This window comes from Pimephales promelas, chromosome 6 (assembly GCF_988280905.1).
Source record: "Pimephales promelas chromosome 6, fPimPro1.hap1.1, whole genome shotgun sequence".
NCBI classification, from domain to species: domain Eukaryota; kingdom Metazoa; phylum Chordata; class Actinopteri; order Cypriniformes; family Leuciscidae; genus Pimephales; species Pimephales promelas.
Window position 1 is genome coordinate 3038121 of NC_142774.1, and position 27256 is coordinate 3065376.

Sequence of the window (27256 nt, forward strand, 5' to 3'; positions counted from 1 at the left end):
GTAGTATAAATATTATTACTACTACTACTTTTTTATAATTATTTTACACTCTGCATGATTTGTTTTTCTCTATAAGCTTGGGAAAGGTGCTATTTAAGTTAAACTTATTAATATTAACTTATTTATAACTTATTATTAAATATGTTCATGGACCCAAGTGTGACATAATAATAATTCAATACAATAATAAAATTCAAAACACATAATATCATAAACATAGTAGGTTTAAATAAATTAAATAAGTACTTTTCTATCTAGTATCTACTGAAAGGGAAAACAATTAAAAAGACAACTCTACTATAATAGAATCACCAGGAAGCAGAATAGAGATAAGAACGGCAACAGGAAAACCAAAGACAAGAGTTTAACTGCACAATATGCAGAAAGACGACACGAGTCTCATATTGCATGAGCTGTAAACATCTACATTAAAACTATCCAGACAGGAAGAGAAATGTTTGTGTAATAGGACTGTGATACTCCAGTCACATGTTTTAAATCTCTTTCTGTACCTCAGTATAGCTATAACTTTCCCTCTACACACCTTTGGTTTATTCAAATGATCTACAGTACTGGTCAATAGTGTCCTTGCTACAAACATCACTCACAACACAATATCATTCATTAGAAGACTTTTATTTGTGTAACCGTGTGCTCAGTGACCATAAATACATAACAGCCATTCAACAGCACTGGAATGCAATGATTCATCTCTGGATTTATTCTTCCAGTCTCAAGTAACGAGAGCACCTGAATGAACTTTACGTCATCGCGTTGTCGCGTCTCTTTAACTAAACATAAAATGCAGTGCTTGTAAACGGAACAACAATGGAATGATCACTATTACTGTAAAACATACGTCACCCCTTTTAGTTTATAAAGACGTATTCAGGAAATAAATAAATAATCTCTTTAGGTTTCACACCTGAGAACATTAGCTGGAGCATTAGCACTGTTACATTTAGGCAGTACGTTCATTTATAGCTTTTCATAACAGGTTCTCCAATGAAGCTTGTTAGTTGTGCATCAACATCTCGACTCATTCATTCATTTCTAAAGTGTGCTAATATAAGAATTATGGCATCTCTATTTTAACGCTGTAAAGCCAACATAAAACCAGAACTCCTTTTACTTTCTGAATTCATACTCTTGCTCTTATTGTGCTTGACTTATTGGTATTTTTTTATATTTTGCATTCATTATCTTTAATTAAATTGTTTGCTCTTCCTCTGAAAAGCCTCAAAGGCGCAGTAAGTGATTTCTGAGAAATGCTGTCGAAAGTGGTTTGGACCGAGTAGCACGACACACTTGTAGCCAATCAGCAGTGGGGGCGTGTCACCTCGTGATGGAGAGTGAGCCAATCAGCAGTAGGGGGCGTGTCCACTCATGATGGAGGAGAGAGAGTGAACCAATCAGCAGTTGGGGGCGTGTCCACTCATGATGGAGGAGAGTGAGCTGGTGGCATCTAACAAACTCTTGCTTGTATATTCTCGTGTATTTTTTTCTTGTCGTTCGTCATCTTTGCATTATTTTGCTTCGCTTCAAATTTGTATTAAGTATCTACAATGTTTCTCTGAAATCGATTACTGCACCTTTAAATGTGTTCACCAGCAGCACAGGTTTTCTGGTATAATACGGCCACTTTTCACAATCCTGATGGGAAAAACACACTTCAGGCTCATGTTAGCTAACGTAAGCTAAACTAACAATTAAATATACTTCTATGAATTATCATTATTGTACTATTGTAAAGTGCCGTTTCATGTTGACTTCAGCATATTAATGATGATGCTAATGAAAAGAAAAGCCTCCTCACAGCTCAAAAAAGAGGTTTGAAGATCAATTCATCAGCTCGACAGATTCTGGAGTGTCCTTCAGTGTCACAGACAGTCTTCCCTGCGCTTTCACGTCAGTTCAGCTTGGTGATGGTCACACTGCCGCTGATCTGTATGGTGTCGATGGACGTCAGCGGCGTCACGCGATGGTAGAAGTCAAACAGCTGATGGCCATCCACGAGCACAAGGAAGCGCGGGTGCTCGCAGATGATCTCGACCTGAACAAACAAACAAAACAAAACACAGACTCAGAAAGATAGTAATGCAGGACTTGTGACTCAACAACACCGTTTTGTTTCGTGCACAGTTATTTTCAGTAAACTTCAGATGATAGTGATTGTGATTCTGACCCTGAAAGGTTGCTCTGCGATGAAGGGGAAATACGGCATTGACCTCTCCTCCTCACCCCAGCTATCAGAGACACAGGCGTTTCGCAAAATCTCCCGGTCTTCGAATCGTACACACATATCCAGAGCCACGTCTTCACACCCGCACGTCAGGCTGATGTCGAAACTGTCCGAGAGAGAGAGAAGGGTTTAAATTAGACGGTGAAACAACCAAAACAAGGTCACGCACTCAAGAAAATTCAAACGTCTAGACATTGTGATTTTATCAGGTTTTCTGTCCAACCTCATTCCTACTTACGCTGGAAAACAGACTTTGATCACTTGAGTTATACAGATAAGATGAAACGGCGAGCGTCCCTGCATGTGTACAAGGTGCAAGTGTGTGTTTTTGACGTGAGCTACCTGTCTGGATCAGCGCTCACGACGCCCATGATGGTGATTTTCTTCCCCGGTCGCATTCCCCCCCGGATGCCGCCACAGAACGGCACGGCCTATCACACACAAGACAGGGTCGTGAGACAAAACAACACGCAAGCACAAACAAAACGACGTTTTCTGAGTCATTACCAGTTTTTGTTGCTCATCTTTTTGCGGTGACGTACACCGAGACTCCCCGAAAGAACTGCTCAGATTTCTGTTTCTCTGTGGATAAAGCACAACCAGGAAGTAAAGAGGAAGCCGTTTGTGCAAAAAACATGCAAATTACATGTATGGACAAAGGTGGAAAGTAAAGATTCGTGTGTGAACCTTTAACGTTACCTAAAAGGTAATGTTGCAGAGAACACAAATGCACAATGTAAATGCTGTTTTCCTCTATACAATGAAAGTGAATGGGGACTGGATCTGTCAAACCCCTAGAGGATAAAAATCACCATGAAAATGCAAATATCAAGTCATTCAAGAATCAATGCCATTTTTGACATCACTAAAAACAAACGTGTGTTAAAGAACCAAAGCTGTAGATAATAGTTTTAGTTAGTAGAGTCGTATGCACTACTTTTTCCATCATTTTTGTTCTTGAAAGCTCCAGTCCCCATTCACTTAAACTGTAAGAGAAGCGTCAACAACACCCTGCTAAAGACCTCCGTGTGTGTTTCTCAGAACTAAGTTCATACGGGTTTGGAAGAACACCATGAGTTTTAATCATTGTTATTATAATTATGGGTTTAAAACATCAACACGAGCGGATTCTCTAGTCTAGTTCACACTGACCACTTGTTTCCGTGTGTGACGCAGGAAAAAACACGTCGCGAATGAAAATACTCACAAGTTCCTGTCGGACTGCGCTCAACTCGGCCATCTTCTACGCAGATCCAGCATCGGCTCGGGCTCGGTTCGGTTCGAGGATCAGGGCACGGATCGGGTCGCTGCGTGTGTGTTGTTTCCAGCGGAGGAAGTTCTCAGAGAGACGCGTGCGGCCAATCAGCGCGCGACCTGCAGGTTTTGCCTTGTGACGTGGGCAGCGCGATAATCCGAGCGCGCGCCTTGTAATCAGCTCAATCAATTTGTACACTGTCGTGTTTGTTTGTTTTTTATTTTATTTTATTGTGTTTGTTTTTTTAGATGTATTAAGATGTTAATTCTGTATACTATAGTGTATACTACTAAAGTTCGTTCGGACAACAATAAAGAAATAAAAAGACTTGTAATCAGCTCTTATTAAGACTTGAGTCGTCGTTTATCCTCCTTAGGACTCTGTTTGGAAGTTATTTTTGCACCTTATTAAAGCACATGACTTAAAATAAATATTTGATTGTAAAATCATGCTCTATTTTGAAAAGTCGTTGACAAAATGCCATTAGAGACGTAGTTTACAAAGAAAAAATGCAGAATGTAAGAAAACTGTTGTGGCACTAAACTAAAAGTAACAAGTAAAGCTGTTTTGTTTGTGTATTTTGTTGTTTTTTGTACTGATACCATGGTAACGCCTTGAATTAGCCGTGTGCGCAATTTAAAACTTCTTAAATTAAATCTCTTTAAAACCATCAGATTCTTCGAAGCCCAAATTATATGAACTTTGCTGTCTAATTAATCATTTTAGACCAATATAATTTGTTTCTACGTTTGTTTCTCATTAGGAAGTTGAGGAGAAACATCTGATGAGACGAATAGCTCACTTAAGCCTAACCCACCCTCATTATGCAACAGCAATTACTGCACCATGTTTGATGTGTGTCAGAAACATTTCATCTGTCGTGATTTAGACGTGATTAAGACACTCTGTCATAAAATATAAGTGAGATGATGAGTAATAAATACTGTGAAGTTAATCCGTGTGTGGACTGGTAATTGCAGCCTGTAGTTGTGCGACAGTGAAATGTGTTAACTGTTAACACAAACTATTTTAGAGAAGGGCGAAGGGTTTCAGACCCTTGTATGCTTTGAGTCGTAGTTTGGCTGATGTGAGTTTTAACACATGATCAATGATGAGCTGTTCATCTGAATAAACATGAAGAAGACAGCAGCACAACTGTCTCATCTACTGTGTTGTGTGAATGTGAACACAGCAGGTGGCAGTATAGAGCAACTCTTTAGTTTCTGTACATCTATCATCTGTCTTTTGGTCTGTGTCTGTCTGTCTGTCTGTCTGTCTGTCTATCTATCAATATGTCTGTCTGTTTGTTTACTTGTCTGTCTGTCTATCTATCATGTCTGTCGGTCTGTTTGCTTGTTTGTCTGTTTTTGGCTTGTCTGTCTGTTTGTTTGTCTGTCTGTCTGTTTGCTTGTCTGTTTGTTTGTCTGTCTGTCTGTCTGTTTGTTTGCTTGTCTGTTTGTTTGTCTGTCTGTCTGATTGTTTGTCTGTCTGTCTGTCTGTCTGTTTGTTTGCTTGTCTGTCTGTTTGTTTGTTTGCTTGCTTGTCTGTTTGTTTGTTTGTCTGTCTGTCTGATTGTTTGTTTGCTTGTCTGTTTGTTTGTTTGTTTGTTTGTCTGTTTGTTTGTCTGTCTGTCTGATTGTTTGTTTGCTTGTTTGTTTGTTTTCTTGTCTGTTTGCTTGTCTGTTTGTCTGTCTGTCAGATTGTTTGTTTGTTTGTCTGTTTGCTTGTCTGTTTGTTTGTTTGCTTTTCTGTTTGTTTGTTTGTTTGTTTGTTTGTCTGTCTGTCTGTCTGATTGTTTGTTTGCTTGTTTGTTTGTTTTCTTGTCTGTTTGTTTGTCTGTCTGTCAGATTGTTTGTTTGTTTGTCTGTTTGCTTTTCTGTTTGTTTGTCTGTCTGTCTGATTGTTTGTTTGCGTGTCTGTTTGTTTTTCTGATTGTTTGTTTGTTTGTTTGTTTGCATGTCTGTATGTGGCAATAACTTTAAATCTTTAAAATGTATGATTTTTAAAACGTTTCCTTTTTTTACAGAACTACCATACTACAAAAATATAATAATAAGAAGAAATAAAACCAGTTTTTACATGCACAGTACAAGATGTTCCCTCAGTGTGACCTACCGTGTAACCCTCAGTGAGAACTGTTCTCATCATCACTCATCAACCTGTTGCTTTATTCAGCTTCATAAGCGTGGCAGTCAGATTTAGCTGAAGTTGTTGTAAATAGTCATAAAGCTGTGTCATAGTTCACTGTTCTGTGCTGATGGAGCACAGCTGGTTAGAGATCTATGGACTCAATGAGATCACATGATAACAATACTAATGTGTTACACAGACAAAGGCTTCTAACACAATCTCTCTTTTCTATCTCCTACGCCCAACACACACACACACACACACACACTCACTCAGACTTCAGGACTCCGGCCAAGCAGTCCTTTTGTTTCCTTCTCCAGTCCAAGTTCAGAGTATTTAAAACACACTGTAAACACACTCGTACTCATGGCAACTGTTGCCATGACGGCGTGACAACAAGCCCTTGGCAGCTGGGGTAACTTAATATTTGCCTTGAGTTAGCATAACATTTTCATTATGTAAGGCCGTGGCAGAGGGGCGGCGCGCAGCCATTGAAGTTCGGTGCAGGACGGTTGCTATGTTGCTGTGTGTATGTTGAGTTGCAACTGTGGCAACAAACCCATGCTGAAGTACTTCCTTTTAGAGGAACATCTGGTGAAAAAAATGTCCCCGAGGCCTAGTGTGCTGAGAGAGAGAGAGTGTGTGTGTGGGAGAAAGGGACACACATACGCACTCACTCACTCACTCACTCACACACACACACACTTGCACAGATTCTAAAATGATGATTCATTGTTCTACTTACTTTTGAATGTATAAATATGTATGATAATTCACTGTATATAAATAAAGCACATTTTTATTCGAATTGGATTGAGAGAGAGAGAGAGAGAGAGTGTGTGTGTGTGTGTGTGTGTGAGAGAGTGAGAGAGAGAGAGAGAGAGAGAGAGAGAGAGAGTGTGTGTGTGTGTGTGTGTGTGTGTGAGAGAGAGAGAGAGTGTGTCTGTGTGTGTGAGAGAGAGAGAGACAAAGTGTGTGTGTGTGTGTGTGTGTGAGAGAGAGAGAGAGAGAGAGAGAGTGTGTGTGAGAGAGAGAGGTGGGCAGACAGGCAGACAGATATGAAACAGAACAGATGCATTGTTTCCTCTGCCAGGCTCTGCCTACAGTGTGTGTGTGTGTGTGTGTGAGTGAGTGAAGTGTTTGAGTGCTGTTGCTGTGAGAGAATCTGACTCACTTTAAAGGGTAATTTGGGGATTGCTGGGCTTCAGGAGAGACTAAACGTTGAACAGCAGAAAAGTGTGTGAGTAAACGCATGGCTGTTTGTGTTTGTGTGGACTACACCCATGACTACACCTGTGTCTGTTCCACACACCCTATCACTGCGTGACAAACACTCACTCAAACACGCCAGACAATGATGTCACCCGGCGATGTTGTTCACCTGTACATTCTATTCTATTCTATTCTATTTCACCATTTGTTCTAATACAGTCTGTTTGTTCAAAATCAGTCTGTCACATTCTATTCTGTTCAATTATGCCATCTCACGCTATACAGTCTATTATATCGTATACTATTGTATGCCACATTCTATTCAATTCTATTGTTTTGCTATATGTTCTAATCTAGTTTCTTATATTATGTTCTGATCTATCATGTCATATTAAAATCTATTATATCATGGTATTATATGTCACATTCTATTCTATTCTACCCTTTCCTATTATTTCACTCTATTTTCTAATATGGTATGTTTGTTCAAATTCTGTCACATTCAATTCTATTCTGTTATATTATGCCATATGCTACAATCTATTATATATTAAGCTATTATATGCCACATTCTTTTCTATTCTTTTTCTATTCTATTTATTTTAGCTTTATTTGTAATGAGACAAACTGAATTTGAACAGTTCTATTCTATTCTATTCTATTCTATTGTTTTTCTATTTGTTCTCATTTGTTCTAATCTAGTTTGTTACATTCTGTTCTACTCTATAAAGGAAATTATGCTACAGTTTATATATCTTATAAATATTGTATATATGAAGAGTTCAGATGCAAAAGCCTCTAAATGCCATTTGAAATTTTCTTCTAAAATGAGCATTTTTATCAAGCTTGTATATTTAAGTTCAGTAATTACTGAATTTAAATATACAAGCTTGATAAAAATGCTCATTTTAGAAGAAAATTTCAAATGGCATTTTTGCATCTGAACTCTTCATATATATACACACAATATTTATCAATATATCAATTTACTATATATATATATCTTTAATATCTATGCTATCATATGCCACATTCTATTCTATTAATATTCTATAGTCTGTTACATTCAGTTATGTTGTAGTCATAATTGTAGTATGTTGTAGTTATGTTCTATTCCATCTCTATTCTGTTCTGTTGTGATACTGATACTTGATAGGCTACTTTATGAATGTTGAAGTTATACAATTTATAAATAACATAGTATAAGTAATACAACGCTATGCTCCCTATATTGTGTAAGTCACTAACAACACTTTTCTGTGGTGATAAAACTACAAATCCAAAAATAATGGGTTAGTTCCAAAGGTTAGATCATTATCAATGGCTGGACTGCATTACCCATAATTCCTGGCGAGGCTCTCTGTGACGTCATATCTCTCTCTCTCTCCCTCTCTCTCTCTCTCTCTCGCTCTCTCTCTCTCTCTCTCTCGCTCTCTCTCTCTGTAGAGACAGAAGCGAGTGATTCTGGAGATCTGTCAGTGCACTGAGACTGCTGGGGACTTTACATGATTTCATTTAGCATAATCCCGACTGTTGTCATCTGTGTCCGACATTACCCGAGCCAGTCCAGCTGGAGTGTGTGTAGTGTGGCGCACATCTGAGAAGGCTCACTAAAAGTCTAATTAGAGGTAAGCTGTGTTACCTTTAGTGAACAGAACTTAAAGCACTTTAATGTGCAAACCTTTGCAAGAAGCTGTGGTCAATTTAACTACCTCCGCAGAAATTAACTAAACTAAAATAATCCTACTAGTTATATAAATATTCAAATTACTCCGTGTCTGCTTTACTTTGTTATGATTCAAAAGGAGAAAAAAAAAGTTTCACAGAGTTAAATGCTCATCTTTACTGCTTTACCTTCTCTCTTCATATCTTTAGTAGATTAAAATATGAATCACATATACAGGACTATTTCTAGGCTAGATCAAATATCATTTATTAGTATGCATTCATCTATATTGTGCTCTGCTTCGGTTGTCGTTGATTGATGGACATCTGTCGTGATATATAACATCTCTGGCTACGATAGAATTAGCATTACCAAAGTTTTGTAAACACCCTTACCAAATAATTTTGTGCATGATATCAAAATATTAGTCTTTGTCACAAAAAAGAAGTGAAAAGGTATTTTGAAACAGACAAATAAATAGATGTAGAAAATCTCATATGTAAACAATAGAAAAGTTTTATTGTTAAATCATTTACAGTTTTTATTTTCATTTAGTGAACTTTTTCACACACTAAAAAACACAAGCAATATTACAAAAATGCATCCATAACGTTTAACATTGTAAGGCTGTTCCATTAAAAGAAAGTCACTCTCTCTGAATAATGAAAACAGCTTGAACATTACATTACCGCTTGTTTGTTTACCGTTTTGTTGAATAGTGCAAATTTCCACACTTTATTTCATTGAAAAAAATTGTAATTAAGTTCTTGTCAGCATTTTGTAATTTTGTGCAAACTTAATGCATAATTAACATTTGAACTAAACGAAGTAAACTGAAACACACACACACACACTGCATCCCTTCACTGTCTTTGTTCTCCTTCTGTCTTCAGCTCTAGCTGACCCAATGTTTTCACGGTTGCGAGTCAGTGTCGGGGTGTGTGTGTGTGAAGCCGAAACACTGCTCTGGGTCTCAACCGCTCTGAGAATCACTACTGATACACACACTGCAATGAGTGTGTGGAAAGAGCAGGGACAAACGTCAAACCTTCTATAAGAGTGTGCTATGATGCTTGCTCTATTGTACAACACTGATAAAACGGTGTTGTGTAATGAAGAGCCGATTTGGCGAGAAAAATAACGTATGATTTTAGAACCTGTTGAAACGGATCAGTGAAGTTCTATTTAGAACCTTAGGGTTCTAGACTCAATTCTAAAGAACCATTAATGCCAGAAATACTTTAAATTATTACTTAACACTTTCATATTTAATGAGTTATTTCTGATAAAGTACGTTACATAATTACTTAATGAAATAACTAGATAGATAGATAGATAGATAGATAGATAGATAGATAGATAGATAGATAGATAGATAGATAGATAGATAGATAGATAGATAGATAGATAGACTTTATTAATCATTCTCTGGAAATTAGATCAATAGAAGCAACCAAATTCAATTCTCACACAGACAACATTAATCTTTACCTTATACTTCATAAAACTAAAACGTTCACTAAAGCATTCTATAACATATAATATATTAATTAAAACATGATTTGATAATACTAAAAACAAACACACAAACAAAATCAACTAAAGCACACAACCCCTATTTTAATCATGTTTCTATTTTACATTTTAATAACCCCTATTTTAATTAAAACTAAGTCCATAAAACGACCCATTAAAGGTATAAATTTAGACTTTACAGTTCTATAGTGATATTCTATTCTAGTGATATTTGCATTAGATCCTTAACACAACTTTAACTTTGCATTGTACATGAAGGCCCATAAGTTTGAGGTCATTATCAAAACAGAGCGTTGCGCTGCTAAAACACTGCCGTTAAACACTCACACACACACAGTGAATCAGGCTGTGTAAAGCAGCGCGGAGTGTGTGTCAGCATCAACGTGGAGGTCGTGTGTCATAAAGACCCTCTGTTGTGTGACGGTGAAGTCAGCGTTTGACTCGTGCGTCGGGATGGGTGTGTGTGTCCAAAGTGAATGAAGCTCTGTGTCGACATACACACCTTCCCTCTCACACACTGATCTTCAGAGCTCCATTAGACCACACTCTCAGAAAAAATGGCACAAAATACAGCCACAAATGCACCATTTATGTACTAATATGTAATCTGCCCTCCTCGGGTGCTGAGGTGATGTTTTGAAAGGGGTCCGCCTCCAGTGACAGCTGGGTTTTTGTCAATCACACTTTAAAATTGGCTTTTACTTAATTCTCTCTCTCTTTGAGCAAGAGCTGCATGTATTAGTCCGCATGAAAGAGAATTTGTGATAGTCTTTTCTTCACCATCGTGACGTGTATCCGAGTGAAACGCTTCACAAACAAGAAAAAATGTAACAAGAACAAGAAAAATTGCTTTTGTGATGAATTGATTGGATGGTTGTGGTTTGCTATTTGGTGGATCTGATGTGAGTGACAGGTTGCCCCGCCCTCGTCATCAGAGAAGGTACTTTGATGAAAGATTACGAGGAAGGTGAATTTTAAAAATATATATGCGCAGATAAATGATTTATAATCGACACAGCTGTATTCCGTTTTAAATGAGACTTGTCAATTTTGATTGCATAAGTTAATTTTGCTTTGTGAGGTAAAAAATTATGGCCGTAGGCATAAAACAAAGGGTTAAAGTCTCCCTGTGGTGAAAATCACACTTTTAATGTTGTTTATGCGTCTATGTGGTGTGTTTAATATGCTTTAAGACACACCATGTGTCAATTCATAAGTCGACAGAAAGTAGGCTATTTTCTGCTTAAAACTGCAGTGAACCAAAGACAGTCTCAGTGTGAAATCGCTGGTGTTTCTGACGTCACACACTACCTTTTAACCAATCAGATCAACGTGTGATCGCCAACGAGTGGATCTCAGTGAGTTGAGGTGTGGCTCATTTGCATATTCATCGAAACTCACATTCTAAATTAGGCAAGAGTGTAGTTACAGTTAAGATATTTTAAGGCATTTAAGGCAAAAAAAAAAAAACGTTTAAATTGGTCATTTTGGTGAGTTTGAAGAGACACAATGATTGACTACAGAGGTACTTTAAAATGAAAACCAAGCAGAATTCGGAAATGGGCGGGGCCAACATTGCCCGCATTTGACTTCAGCAAATCAGTTTGGCCGAATGGAGACAACTGATTAATATTCATGAGGGCTTTAGTCAACCGCCCGATTGTTTTGCGCGACAGAAGCTGAAGAAAACGCGATCTACCTGAGGGAAGAAAGAGATGTCCTCGACGACTGTAAGTTAATGTTGAATAGATAAAAATAAACTTTTTATCCGTTGGTTTAAACTATTTTTTTTTCAGTAGGTTTTATTAGGCTATGAAAATACATCATGTTTCTTAAAAGTTGATAAATATTCAAGTCCCGTATGAATGTCTCTCTATCATTACTTGTTATTGTTTTTATAAGTGATCTGAGTTTCACCTGGTGCACAAAAACATTATACCCTAGCAACCCTCCTTAGCAACTCCCTAGCTATCTTTATCCTTAACCCAAACGCAACACCGGACGAGAAGTCTCAGCTAAACTTGTACACGTGTGTGTGTGTGTGTGTGTGTGTGTGTGTGTGTGTTTGGATGCTCATAAATGGGTCATAAATCACAGTTCCTCATTAGCAAACATGCATACTTCAAATAGCACGTGCCCAGAGAGGTGTGTGTCAGTGCCCTACATCAGGAGTGTGTGCACTGTGCCCAGAGAGGTGTGTGCCCTACATCAGGAGTGTGTGTACTGTGCCCAGAGAGGTGTGTGCCCTACATCAGGAGTGTGTGTACTGTGCCCAGAGAGGTGTGTGCCCTACATCAGGAGTGTGTGTACTGTGCCCAGAGAGGTGTGTGCCCTACATCAGGAGTGTGTGTACTGTGCCCAGAGAGGTGTGTGCCCTACATCAGGAGTGTGTGTACTGTGCCCAGAGAGGTGTGTGCCCTACATCAGGAGTGTGTGTACTGTGTTGCCGTGGAAATACTGCGCGGTGTTGTTACAGGCTGGCAAGAGTGCAAATTTCTCCTGTATTCTGAGCAAATGTCTGGCATGGATACAGGGACACACTCACGTCACACACACACTCTCTCTCTCTCACACACACACACACTCACACACACACAATCACACAATCACAAACACACACACAATCAAACAAACACACACACAATCACAAACACACACATGCACACACGCAAAGCCAGATATATATTTCTTAAGAACATACGGTGAGCTCTAAAAGCAGTGTGTGAGTGAGTGAGAGTTTGTGTGTGTGAGTGTGTGTGTGTGTGTGTGTGAGAGAGAGAGAGAGAAAGAAAGAGAGGGAGGGAGTGTATGTGTGTGTGCATGAATTTGTGTGAGAGTGTGTGTGTGTGTGTGTGTGTGAGAATGAGGTGAGGAGTTTATTCACACGACGTCGGAGTGTGTCTGTCAGTCGCTGGTGAAGTGCTGGATCAGATATCAGTGTGTCGGAGTCTCTGCTCCTCCACTCAGTCCTGCAGGAGAGATGAGCACAGGAGGCTGGAGGTCTGCACTGACACATGTGGGTTAGTTATGAAGTCAGTTATGCTGTTAGATACGCTGTTAGTTATGAAGTTAGTGAAGTTAGTTATAAAGTTAGTTATGAAGTCAGTTATGCTGTTAGATACGCTGTTAGTTATCAAGTTAGTGAAGTCAGTTATGCTGTTAGATATGCTGTTAGTTATGCAGTTAGTTATGCAGTTAGTTATGCAGTTAGTTATGAAGTTAGTTATGCTGTTAGTTATGCAGTTAGTTATGCAGTTAGTTATGAAGTTAGTTATGCAGTTAGTTATGCTGTTAGTTTTCAAGTTAGTGAAGTCAGTTATGCAGTTAGTTATGCAGTTAGTTATGCTGTTAGTTATGCTGTTAGTTATGCAGTTAGTTATGCAGTTAGTTATGAAGTTAGTTATGCAGTTAGTTATGCAGTTAGTTATGCAGTTAGTTATGAAGTTAGTTATGCTGTTAGTTTTCAAGTTAGTGAAGTCAGTTATGCTGTTAGTTATGCTGTTAGTTATGCAGTTAGTTATGCAGTTAGTTATGAAGTTAGTTATGCTGTTAGTTATGCAGTTAGTTATGAAGTTAGTTATGCAGTTAGTTATGCAGTTAGTTATGCAGTTAGTTATGAAGTTAGTTATGCTGTTAGTTTTCAAGTTAGTGAAGTCAGTTATGCTGTTAGTTATGCTGTTAGTTATGCAGTTAGTTATGCAGTTAGTTATGAAGTTAGTTATGCTGTTAGTTATGCAGTTAGTTATGCTGTTAGTTATGCTGTTAGTTTTCAAGTTAGTGAAGTCAGTTATGCTGTTAGTTATGCTGTTAGTTATGCAGTTAGTTATGCAGTTAGTTATGAAGTTAGTTATGCTGTTAGTTATGCAGTTAGTTATGCAGTTAGTTATGAAGTTAGTGAAGTCAGTTATGCTGTTAGTTATGCTGTTAGTTATGCAGTTAGTTATGCAGTTAGTTATGCAGTTAGTTATGAAGTTAGTTATGCAGTTAGTTATGAAGTTAGTGAAGTCAGTTATGCTGTTAGTTATGAAGTTAGTTATGCTGTTAGTTATGAAGTTAGTGAAGTCAGTTATGCAGTTAGTTATGAAGTTGCTGAAAAAATGAATGGCACAGTTGCACTACTCCAATACTCAGTATCTGTCTGTTGATTTTGTGTTTATGTTCGTCTGTTGTTTAGTTCTTGTGTTTGCATTTGTTTGTTTGTTGATTTGTCCTTGATTTGTGTTTGTTGTTGTTTTTTCTTATTTATGTTTGTTGTTTTGTAGTTGTGTTTATGCTTGTTGGTTTGTTTGTTGATTTGCAGTTGTGTTTCTTCGTTGGTCGATGTGTACGTTTGCTGCGGTACATTTTTACGTTCACCTATCGTTTGGTTAATTTGTGCTATGTTACATTTTAATTTATGTTTGTGTATGTATGTTTTGTGTTTGCTGGTTAATTCGTGCTTTACATTTTTAATTGTTTTGTTGTTTAATAATTTCTTGCTTTGCACTTTGTTGAGTTGTGCAGATGTGTGTTTGTTGCCTCGCACATTTATTTTTGTTTTGTTTTGTTTCTTTCATTGCACTTGTGCTTGATTGTTGGTTTGTGCTTGTGTGTGTGTGTGTGTTGGTTTAAACATGTATTGCTGGTTTAGTTATGTTAACCCTGGTGTTTGTTTGTTGATTTGTGTGTGTGTGTGTGTGTGTGCGTGTGTTTTTATCCACGCAGCAATTTGTGTTGATGTTTTTTTGTGTCAGAAAGGCGATGTCTGTCTCCTGCTATTTTTATGTTTGTGGTTTTTATCGCGTGTCAACATGACTGACTCTCGTGACCGCTTGACCCTGACGGAGCAAAACAACACTGATGCCAGCTCGCGCTGAGAGGAAGTGAAACCATCTCACAGGTCTTCGTGGAGGATCTCCTGATTCATATTTTGAAGACCTCTTTGCTTTTACTTGTGTGTTGTTTGTTATTGGACTTTTTTGTTTATATTCTCTTTTGATAAGTCATAATAATTTTTTTTGCTCAGTTTGTAGCACTATTGTCTCAGTGGCGCCTCCCTACAGGTGCAGATAAGACTTGCATCGCTAACATTCAAGGCTTTAGATGTTGTGCATCGAAGTAAACAGTTACCAAACACAGGCATCTGTTGCTTACTCATTCCCGCAGATTAATAACGTAACGTGTGTTTTCATGTGTTTTTTACAGAGGTCTTCTGGTGAGGCTGTGATGGTGGACCTCTGAGGAAGGAAGATCACGAAAGGCAGAACACATTTGAGAGGAAGTGTTTGAGCAGAAGAGAGAGCGATGTTGTCCCCCGAGCAGGAGCCGCTGAGCTCGTCTAAACCCGTCAAATACGGAGAGCTCGTCATCCTCGGGTAAGGTTTGCACTCATGCTTAAGCAAGTCTTACTAATGCGAGTCACTCTAATATGATTTGATGCTCAAGAAATGTTTCTGTGTTGATCAATGTTGACATATTGAATTACATTTTTAAAGAAATCATGATACATTTTATTTTTGATGATTCCTTGATAAAAAGTTCAAATGAACAGCATTCATTTGAAATAGAATCTTTTGTAACATTATAAATGTCTTTACTGTCACTTTTGATCAATTCAATGCATCCTTGATGGAAAAGTATTAGTTTTATAAAAAAAATTGACCCCAAACATTTGAACAGTAGTCGATGAGAGTGAATAAATGAATGAATCAGTGAATGAAGTGAGTGAATGAATGAATCAGTGAATGAAGTGAGTGAATGAATGAATCAGTGAATGAAGTGAGCGAATGAATGAATCGGTGAATGAAGTGAGTGAATGAATGAATCAGTGAATGAAGTGAGTGAATTAATGAATCAGTGAATGAAGTGAGCGAATGAATGAATCGGTGAATGAAGTGAGCGAATGAATGAATCAGTGAATGAAGTAAGCGAATGAATGAATCGGTGAATGAATGAATCGGCAAATGAAGTAAGCGAATGAATGAATCAGTGAATGAAGTGAGCGAATGAATTAATGAACCAGTGAATGAAGTGAGCGAATAAATGAATCGGTGAATGAAGTAAACAAATTAATGAATCGGTGAATGAAGTGAGTGAATGAATGAATCGGTGAATGAAGTGAGCGAATGAATGAATCGACGAATGAATGAATCAGTGAATGAAGTGAGCGAATTAATGAATCGGTGAATGAATTAAGCGAATTAATGAATCAGTGAATGAAGTGAGCGAATGAATGTATCGGTTAGGGATGCACCGAATATTCGGCCACCGAAAATTTTCGGCCGAAAATGGCCCAAAAGTGCATTTTCGGTTTTCGGCCGAAAGACTTTTATCACCGAAACAATACGGCCGAAATGTTGTGATGACGCAAACAGAAACCACGACCTGCACGTGCTTGTCTGGCAACATGTCTGCGGTGCGGACGCATTTCAGTGAATCTGAACCCGCGAGGAGACGGAAACCTTGTTTATCCACCTATATCTGCTCTAAACAATGCGCGCCGCCATGACAACGACTCCGGATGCGAGCGGGTCAAGTATAAACTGTGGAGACTCGCGCTGCGGAGGCAGGCGAAAGTATGCGCAAGTCTCCTCAGACAGTGCGCGCACCGCTCCAAACGGTCGAGGCGTTTATACTGGACCCGCTCTCCGTTGTACTATTCCTTGAAACGACAGGGGACGACTCAAGTAACTGTCCTCTAACCATTAGGAATCGGTGAGAAGAAGAAAGATAAACACATGACAATGTTTATTTTTTAGTATACCACCACCAATACAAAAATAATCATGTAAAACCCAGTAAACCCTGAGATTATTACTTGTGTGACATTACAAAAAAATATATATGGGAACATGTATGTATAGAACTAAATGCTCTCTTAAATATTTTCTACATTCACTAAACATGTTTTGTTAAGTTTCATGTACATTTGTATTAATCATGGACCTTTGTTCATTTAAAAAGGCTTTTTATGCTATTGTATGCTAAATTTTTAAAATGTAAGAAACTAATTTAGACGTGCAAAGGGTGCTGGTGTGATGAGAAGAAGTTTGCACTCGGCTTAGTTTTTGAGAGAACATTTAATTTTAAAACCTTTCTGCAGGCCATTAGATTATTATCTAATTATTATAATGTACACAATGTGTGGGGTCCAAGGTTATAATCGTTAACGAAAACTAACGAAAAAACGAAAACTAGATGGGAAAAAACATTGTCGTTAACTGAAATAAAAATAAAAACGAGCCATTACAAAAAAACTATAACTAACTAAAACTGTAATGTCTGTTTGCAAAACTAACTAAAATAAAATAAAATTAAAGAGCAAATGTCCTTAGTTTTCGTCTTTGTCAATGCCGTTAATTTTAACGCTATTTAAAACACGCAGTGTATTTGTTCAACTGCATTTCATTTCCCTGTAACGCTCTCCCTCCGTCTCTTTCACATGCACGCGCACGCGCAGTCGCGCACACACACCTACAGTACACACACAGCCCCTCCCCCTCCATGCAGTACACACCGCGTCTCCGTGAAAACGAGCCAACGAGGGTTCGATCAATGTTGAAAGCAAGTTCGTGAAAGGTTGGTATCTCATCATGAACATCTTTACACAATCACACATTAAAAGGTGGTGTACAAATATTATAAATTCTTAATACAATTCTGTCAGTGTGTTAATATCGACCCGAGAAGCGATTGAGCCTTCGTTAGAAAAAGTTAACTGACTTAGTCGCAATTTTGAGGTAAAATGCTGCTGGGTTGTCGATGTCAAAACTCTATAAGCTGTGATTCAAATATTAAATAATGTTATGTCATTATTCTACTCGGTAACACTTTATTTCGATAGTCCACTTTAGACATTCAACTGACTATAAGTAACTTGTCTACTACAAGTAAACTTATTCTCCTAACCCAAATCCTAACAATAACCATAATCTAACAGTCTACTGACAGTCTACTATAATATACTAATACTCTAATGAGAGTTGCTTGAAATGTAGTTGAAAAGTTACTTATAATTAGTAGAATGTCTAAAGTGATCGAAATAAAGTGTAACCGAAATTGTAAAGCTGTGGGATTTTTATATAGAAAATATGTAGATTGTTGGTACAGTAAAGGAATTTCACATTGTAGGCTACATTTGGTTTTAATGTTGAATAGATATTTCTAAAAATATATGTTTTTGTTGAGTTATTATTACACAATTCTTTTTCTGACCTTTTTCAACCTTGCCCCTGACAAATAACCCAAATTACAAAAAAAAGACTAAAACTAACACTAAAACTAATAAAAACTAAACTAAAACTAAGCATTTTCAAAAAATAGAAACTAAACTAAACTAGTAAACCCACTTTTAAAACTAATTAAAACTAAACTGAATTTGAAAACAAAAATTCAAAACGAAATAAAAATAAAAACTAATGAAAAATGCAAAACTATAATAACCTTGGTGGGGTCAAAAACATTTTAGTTTGAATTTTATTTTATACTGTGCATTGTGCTAAATAAATATTTGCATAATTTGTAATTTATTTATTTATATTAATTTATGCAATTGCAATGCCTTGATTTTAGTAACGTTTGTACACAGTCATAGCCATAACACAGTCATAGCCGTTTCGGTTTTCGGTTTTCGGCCTTGGTTTCCTCTTTTTCGGTTTTCGGTTTCGGCCAAGAATTTTCATTTCGGTGCATCCCTAGTATCGGTGAATAAAGTAAGCGAGTTAATGAATCAGTGAATGAAGTGAGCGAATGAATGAATCAGTGAATGAAGTAAGCGAATTAATGAATCAGTGAATGAATGAATCGGTGAATGAAGTAAGCGAATTAATGAATCAGTGATTGAAGTGAGCGAATGAATGAATCAGTGAATGAAGTGAGTGAATGAATGAGTCGGTGAATGAAGTGAGTGAATGAATGAATCGGCGAATGAAGTAAGCAAATGAATGAATCAGTGAATGAAGTGAGCGAATGAATGTATCGGTGAATAAAGTAAGCGAATTAATGAATCAGTGAATGAAGTGAGCGAATGAATGAATCAGTGAATGAAGTAAGCGAATTAATAAATCAGTGAATGAATGAATCGGTGAATAAAGTAAGCGAATTAATGAATCGGTGATTGAAGTGAGCGAATGAATCAGTGAATGAAGTGAGTGAATGAATGAATCGGTGAATGAAGTGAGTGAATGAATGAATCGGTGAATGAAGTGAGTGAATGAATGAATCGGTAAATGAAGTGAGTGAATGAATGAATCGGTGAATGAAGTAAGCGAATTAATGAATCGGTGAATGTAGTGAATGAATGAATCAGTGAATGAAGTGAGCGAATGAATTGGTGAATGAATTGAGTGAATGAATGAATCGGTGAATGATGTGAGCGAATGAATGAATCAGTGAATGAATGAATCAGATTGTGTTTACCTCGCAGCTACAACGGCTCTCTGCCGAACGGAGACCGGGGCAGAAGGAGAAGCCGCTTCGCTCTGTTAAAGAGACCCAAAGCCAATGGAGTGAAGCCCAGCACCGTCCACAGCACATGCAGTCCGCAGACCGCCAAGGTACACGCTGACACCAGCACCGCTTTATATGACTTTAAACGTTTATTGCTCATTCATGTGTCACATTGGAGCCGAGGGTTTAAAAGTGAGCTTTTCTCCTTATCATTCCTCACGGTCTAAGGCATGTTAACTCATGCAGCAGATTCATCTTATCCTCCCGTTTCTCTGTGATCGGCTACTCCTGCCTGCTCATGACGAGGGTCTCGTGTTTCCGCAGGCCATCAGCAAGAAAGACCAGCACAGTGTCTCGTACACGCTGTCCCGAGCGCAGACGGTGGTGGTGGAGTACACACACGACAGCAACACGGACATGTTTCAGGTGCGCTTCTTTGTTGCTGGATTTGTGCCATTACCCAGAATGCAACAACTGTCCTTTCACCGTCAAGGTTAACTACAGAGCTACAGAACATAACCTTGAGTTTGGTTACGTGTTGATTTTGCAGATCGGCCGCTCCACTGAAAGCCCCATTGATTTCGTGGTGTTGGACAATGCGCCCGGTTGCCACGGTAACGGCGACACGCTGTTGTCCCAGAGCACCATCTCGCGGTTCGCGTGCCGGATCGTGTGCGAGCGAGAGCCGCCCTACACCGCGCGCATCTATGCCGCCGGCTTCGACTCGGCCAAAAGCATCTTCCTGGGGGTGAGCCAAACACACTCTCTCCTCTCTACACACACATCCATCATGTGTTCACTGATCCTGGAGAGCTGGAAATGAACGAGTGAGTGAGTGAACAAATTCATGAAGAGAAGAATCGACGCTGCCGTTCATAAGTTTGGGTTGGTACGATTTATTAAAGAATGAATTAATGAATGAATGAGTGAATGAAGTGAGCAAATGAATGAATCAGTGAATGAAGTGAGTGAAGGAATGAATGAGTGAATGAATGAATCAGTGAATGAAGTGAGTGAAGGAATGAATCAGTGAATGAAGTGAGTGAAGGAATGAATCAGTGAATGAAGTGAGTGAAAGAATGAATCAGTGAATGAAGTGAGTGAATGAATGAATCAGTGAATGAAGTGAGTGAAGGAATGAATCAGTGAATGAAGTGAGCGAAGGAATGAACCAGTGAATGTAGTGAGCGAAAGAATGAATCATTGAATGAAGTGAGCGAATGAATGAATCAGTGAATGAAGTGAGCGAAGGAATGAATCAGTGAATGAAGTGAGTGAATAAATGAAGTGAGCGAAGGAATGAATCAGTGAATGAAGTGAGTGAATAAATGAAGTGAGCGAAGGAATGAATCAGTGAATGAAGTGAGCGAAGGAATGAATCAGTGAATGAAGTGAGTGAATGAATGAATCAGTGAATGAAGTGAGTGAAGGAATGAATCAGTGAATGAAGTGAGTGAATGAATGAATCGGTGAATGAAGTGAGCGAATGAATGAATCAGTGAATGAAGTGAGTGAATGAATGAATCAGTGAATGAAGTGAGCGAATGAATGAATCAGTGAATGAAGTGAGTGAATGAATGAATCGGTGAATGAAGTGAGCGAATGAATGAATCAGTGAATGAAGTGAGCGAAGGAATGAATCAGTGAATGAAGTGAGTGAATAAATGAAGTGAGCGAAGGAATGAATCAGTGAATGAAGTGAGTGAATGAATAAATCGGTGAATGAAGTGAGTGAATTAATTAATCGGTTGATGAAGTGACCGAAGGAATGAATCGGTGGATTAAGTGAGCGAAGGAATGAATCAGTGAATAAAGTGAGTGAATGAATGAAGTGAGCGAAGGAATGAATCAGTGAATGAAGTGAGCGAAGGAATGAATCAGTGAATGAAGTAAGTGAATGAATGAATCGGTGAATGAAGTAAGTGAATGAATGAATCGGTGAATGAAGTGAGTGAATTAATTAATCGGTGGATGAAGTGACGGAAGGAATGAATCGGTGGATGAAGTGAGCGAATGAATGAATCGGTGGATGAAGTGACCGAAAGAATGAATCGGTGGATGAAGTGAGTGAATGAATGAATCGTGAATGAAGTGAGTGAATTAATTAATCGGTGGATGAAGTGACCGAAGGAATGAATCGGTGGATGAAGTGAGCGAATGAAAGAACCAGTGAATAAAGTGAATCAATGATTCAGTGAAAAAAAGTGAGTGAATCAATAAACCAGTGAATAAAGTGAGTGAATCAATGAATCAGTGGACCTGATGAATAAGTGTGTGTTCCCTCTGTCCTCAGGAGAAGGCGGCGAAGTGGTGGTGCGCTGACGGGCAGATGGACGGCCTGACCACGAACGGCGTGCTGGTGATGCGGCCGCGACACGGCTTCACCTGCGAGTCCAAGCCGAGCGCCTGGAGGGAGATCTCGGTGTGCGGGAACGTCTTCACGCTGCGAGAGACACGGTCGGCACAGAAACCCGGGAAACTGGTGAGAGTTCCTCAAAGACGAAGATTTACGTGATTTCATAGACCTTCTCATTAGACTCACGACCAAAGAGAGAGTGAAACACTCCAAAACAAGGTCCAAACTTCACCATAGCGACATTTAGGTGATGCACAGAGAAACATCAGGGTAAGATTTCCTTGTTGTGTTACTCAAACGTCACCATGACAACAAAATTCCCACCGTCCTTATCTGGAAACTCACACACACACACACACACACACACACCAGAAGTGTTGTTCAGTTTTGCAGTGTGGATAAGAGTTTTTTTGTATATTTGTGTTATCGTTTCAATCAGCGAAGGCCCACAGAGACTAAATGAGCACAAAGCTTGTGTCGTGTCCTGTGTGTGTGTGTGTGTGTGTGTGTGTGTTGTGCGTGATATGACTCCCGTCCGACTGGAATGTTTGTTGTGTTGTTAAATCTGGTCTCCATGGCGTCAGAAGGCCTGTCCATAACCTCGCCGTGCAGCTTTCTCTCTGGATGTTCTGTGTGTGAGAATGAGACGTTATGAAATGACAGTCGCTGGTAAACAACAGTTCTGAACATCTCAGTTCCTGGATCCAGGATTTCTCAATATCTGTTCAGCAGAGTTTTACAGCTCATGATGGCTCTTATTTAATCTAAATTCAGTCTATAGAAGTTGAATCTCACAAAGAAATACTTATTTCTCCCAAAAATCAAATAAATAAATAAAAGTTATGTTTCATGTAAACAGCATCTATCTATCTATCTATCTATCTATCTATCTATCTATCTATCTATCTATCTATCTATCTATCTATCTATCTATCTATCTGTCTGTCTGTCTGTCTGTCGGTCGGTCGGTCGGTCGGTCGGTCTGTCTGTCTGTCTGTCTGTCTGTCTGTCGAACTGTCTGTCTGTCTGTGTGTCTGTGTGTCTGTCTGTCTGTCTGTCTGTCTGTCTGTCTGTCTATGTGTCTGTCTGTCGATCTGTCTGTCTGTCTGTCTATGTGTCTGTCTATCGATCTGCCTGTCTGTCTGTCGAACTGTTTGTCTGTCTGTGTGTCTGTCTGTCTCTCTGTCTATGTGTCTGTCTGTCTATCTATGTGTCTGTCTATCTGTCTGTCTATCTGTCTGTCTATCTGTCTGTCTGTCTGTCTGTCTGTCTATGTGTCTGTCTATGTCTGTCTATCGATCGGTCTGTCTGTCTGTCTGTCTGTCTGTCTATGTGTCTGTCTATCTGTCTGTCTGTCTATCTATCTGTCTGTCTGTCTGTCTGTCGGTCTGTCTATCTATCTGTCTGTCTATCTGTCTTTCTGTCTGTCTATGTGTCTGTCTATGTCTGTCTATCGATCTGTCTGTCTATCTGTCTGTCTGTCTGTCTGTCTATCTATGTGTCTGTCTGTCTGTCTATCTATCTATCTATCTGTACTATACTTTTTATGCTGTGAATTGTGTAAATGCAGTATTTCTGACACTGCACCTGTGTAAACTCATCTGTATATTCGTGGTAGCCGTGTGTGTGTGTGTGTGTCTGAGATGTGTGAGACAGAAGACCCGAGGTGACGCTGGGAGGTTTGTTTCTCTGGATATGGTGTGCTCTCTAAACAGTGGATGTGGTTTGGATCTGCTCCACTATGACTCTGTATGGACTCGCTGTGCATTCACTGACTCGCTGAGTGATCATGTCTGATGAGCACGGGGATTCATGAGGACAGAAGAGCGCCATCTAGTGGCCGGCTAGAGTCAGTGCAGATTGACCTTCACTTAACTCCTCTGAGAGGAACCATCTATTAGACAGGCTTATTAATCGTTTGATATCTGAGAGTTTTATGATTGTTCTGATTAGATTATTAACAGAAGCGGCTGTTTTCCCATGTGTCAGCTCCAAATGCCTAAAGGATAATGAACACCTAAATACTGTATATGAAAACTAATATGTTCAAATAAGTATGTATACGTTCTAGGGGTGTAACAATACATCGCAATACAACAATATGTATTGTGCATTCTATAGTTCACCCAAAATTATGTTAAATTAGTGCGTGAGAAAAAAAAATCAAGTTTACAGAGTTTTAGTGTCAGTACCACATTAAACTACAATATAACGTTGAATATCATGTATAATAATGCAATAAGGGTATATGTGTAGGGCCTGATAATGCCATTGTCTTATTTTACCAGTTAAAAGCATATTTGTCTAAAATAATTCTGTATTTTCAGCTTCAGAATTATGAATATTGTTATTCTGGTGTCTCTATTGTCCTGTACTTTGGGTTTCTTTTATAGAGCAGATTTTAAAACAACCATAGTTGACCAAAGTGCTTAACATTCCCAGCATACACAAACAAATAATCAACAAACACTGTGGAAAATGTCAGTATCAAAACTCAACTCTAAACCAAAGCTAGTCTAAGACTATTCATTTACACACACACAATCTAAATTCAGCATTTTAATAACAGTACATTTTTTGTAACATGTCATGGAGTATCGCAATAATATCGTATCGTGATATGTATCGAATCGTGACATGAAGGTATCGTTACACCCCTAAGTTAATAACTAAGTGAATCGATCTAAACCAACTTTAGCCGGATAATAACTTTATTCTAGAGCTGCTGTGAAGCCAAAACTGTCTATATTACTTTAATTTCCTATTATCTCTGTAACGCAGCAGTCTATAATGTTAGAAGCCCTGTATAAACGGAGGTCACATGACTAATTCGTTCTCTCTGTAGGTTGAAGACGAGTCTCAGGAGTTGACGGACGGCACGTTGATCGACCTGTGCGGCGCGACGCTCCTGTGGCGTTCGGCTGAAGGCCTGTCCCGCACGCCGACGCTCAAACACCTGGAGGAGCTCCGGCGGGAGCTGAACGCGGCTCGGCCTCAGTGTCCCGTGGGCCTGCGCACGCTCGCCTTCCCCAGCTCCGATCGCTCCTTCATCGGCCCGGCCCGCGACGACCAGCCCTGGGCCTACCTGCACTGCGGACACGTGCACGGGTACCACGCCTGGAGGGGGCGCCGGCGGGTCCCGAACGAGGGCTCGACCGAGGAGGAGGACGACGAGTCTGAGGCGAGAGAGGAGGCGGAGCGGGAGCCGGCGCGGGCGGGCGAGAGAGAGTGTCCGCTGTGCCGAACGCGAGGTCTGTACGTGCCGCTCAAACTGGGCCGCGAGTCGGGCTTCTACCTGGACGGGGCGCCCCCGACGCACGCCTTGAACCCCTGCGGACACGTGTGTTCAGAGCGGACCGCGGCCTTCTGGAGCAAACTGATGCTGCCGCACGGGGCGCACGGCTTTTACCCCGCGTGTCCGTTCTGCATGAGGCCTCTCGCGCGCGAGGGCAAGGTCGCGAGACTCATCTTTCAGGGGCCGCTGGACTGAGTGCACCTGTGTGTGTGTTTTTAAGACTCGTACGTGCCAAACACTCAAAGTCATCTGTTCTCTGCACTGCCAGTAGTTTTCAGTTAAAAAGTGTTGTCAAAAGTACCGACTTCGGTATCAAATCGGTACTGAAATTTTAAAAATGTGACGTTGGAAGTGTAAACGCCTCTGATTGGCCTATTGTGTTCACGCGCTCATCGGATATGTCTGTGATTGGCTGCGATGATCAGCGCTTCAAAAACGCTCTTCTCCTATGGCTGACACGGATACACACGGGAGCGTTTGAAAGCAGGACCGCTCCGCTGATTGTGCGCTGATCATCGTAGCCAATCACAGACGTATCCGATGAACGCGTGAACACAATGGCCAATCAGAGGCGTATACGATTACACTCGTATACGATTACACTGTCTGTCTGTCTGTCTAAATATGTGTCTGTCTATCTGTGTGTATGTCTATCTGTCTATCTATCTATCTATCTATCTATCTATCTATCTATCTATCTATCTATCTATCTATCTATCTATCTATCTATCTATCTGTCTATCTATCTATCTATCTATCTATCTATCTATCTATCTATCTATCTATCTATCTATCTATCTATCTATCTATCTGTCTATGTGTCTGTCTATCTGTCTATCTATCTATCTATCTATCTATGTGTCTGTCTATCTGTCTGTCTATCTATCTATCTATTTATCTATCTATCTATATATTTATCTATCTATCTATCTATTTGTCTGTCTGTCTATCTTATACAGATATATCCGATGAACGCGTGAACACAATGGCCAATCAGAGGCGTATACGATTACACTCAACGCGTCACATTTTTAATATTTCAGTACTAGTATAGCATTAGTAGTGCTTGAGCTGTTCTGCCAAAACTAGCATTAAAGTCAGCATGAAATCAAAATAAACCATTCTTATTTCGGTAACACTGTACAATAAGGTTCATTTGCTAATATATTAACTAACACGATCTAACCATGAACAAAACATGTGTTACTGTTTTGGTTAATCTTTGTTAAAAAAAATCGAGCTGTTCATTGTTTGTTCATGTTAGTTCACAGTCCATTAACTAAAGTTCACAAGATTTTAATAGAGCTGAAATTAACATTAACAAAGATTAATAAATGCTTTATAAGTGGTGATCATTATTAGATCATGCTAATTAATGTAGTTAACTAATGAACCTTATTGTAAAGTGTTACCCTTATCTCTAATGGAATTTTGCAATATTTATTATTCATTAATTAAATTAAAAAAATTAAATTAATTTTTGCACATTTTTTTCTCTGATGATGTGTTTACTGCCATGAGGGCGGGGCAACCTGTCAATCACATCAGATCCACCAATAGCAAACCACAACCATCCAGTCAGTTCCCCACAGACAATCAAGCCCCGCCCACATCTGTTCTTGTTCGAGAAGCCGTTCCACTATGTCACTTAAGGAAGAAAAGACTCGAACTCGTGTTTCCTGCTGACTTTAATGTTCCTTACAAGAGGAGCGGTTATGAATCTGAATGTTATGAATACACTTTAGTGGGTGTGTAAACCTGTTTTCTGAAATGTTCTGAATTGCTTTCCTTTCATTTGTGCTTGCTGTTAAAAATGTCATCGCCTTGAAAAATGCCAATGACTTTCATCGACGGCTGGTTTGAAATGAGGTTATTATATTATGTTATAATGTATATATATTAAACCTGTTGTTGTTGTTGTTGCATTTTCTCAGAAATGTTTTTGTATCATTCTTGAAGAATAAAGGTAATAGCTCATATTTCAATAAAACCCAGAGCACTTTTCCACTTTCCAAAATTAGAAGATGTCCAGACAAGAAATAATAGAGAAAGAAAGCTGAATAAAGGAACAAACACAAAGAAATAATAATGAATGAATGACAGAATAAAACAATGAAAAAAGAGCAAAGAAATTTATG

The 27256-nt window shown here is 39.0% G+C and overlaps 2 protein-coding genes across 6 annotated transcripts; one reads left to right on the forward strand and one right to left on the reverse strand.

The window, feature by feature from the left end:
* Positions 1 to 1659: 1659 nt before the first annotated feature.
* On the reverse strand, positions 1660 to 3608 carry lgalsla (lectin, galactoside-binding-like a). Its single transcript, XM_039684630.2, has 5 exons — positions 3450 to 3608; positions 2750 to 2824; positions 2585 to 2673; positions 2186 to 2348; positions 1660 to 2053 (listed from the first exon to the last, which is right to left on the reverse strand). The coding sequence occupies exons 1-5, from the start codon at positions 3480 to 3482 to the stop codon at positions 1910 to 1912; spliced, it is 504 nt and encodes a 167-aa protein (XP_039540564.1). The 5' UTR covers positions 3483 to 3608; the 3' UTR covers positions 1660 to 1909.
* Positions 3609 to 8275: 4667 nt separating this feature from the next.
* peli1a (pellino E3 ubiquitin protein ligase 1a) lies at positions 8276 to 27121 on the forward strand. Of its 5 annotated transcripts, XR_016168790.1 has the most exons (8): positions 8276 to 8467; positions 15226 to 15395; positions 19445 to 19574; positions 19792 to 19893; positions 20018 to 20215; positions 21761 to 21949; positions 24669 to 25469; positions 25690 to 27121. XR_016168790.1 is itself a non-coding variant. In XM_039684642.2 (7 exons), the coding sequence occupies exons 2-7, from the start codon at positions 15325 to 15327 to the stop codon at positions 25311 to 25313; spliced, it is 1335 nt and encodes a 444-aa protein (XP_039540576.2). In that variant the 5' UTR covers positions 8276 to 8467; positions 15226 to 15324; the 3' UTR covers positions 25314 to 27121. The 5 variants fall into 5 exon arrangements, 4 of the variants coding, with proteins under 4 accessions (XP_039540576.2, XP_039540579.2, XP_039540596.2 ...); XM_039684642.2 differs by having other exon boundaries at positions 24669 to 27121; XM_039684645.2 differs by lacking the exon at positions 8276 to 8467 and adding an exon at positions 12916 to 13057 and having other exon boundaries at positions 24669 to 27121.
* Positions 27122 to 27256: the final 135 nt, after the last annotated feature.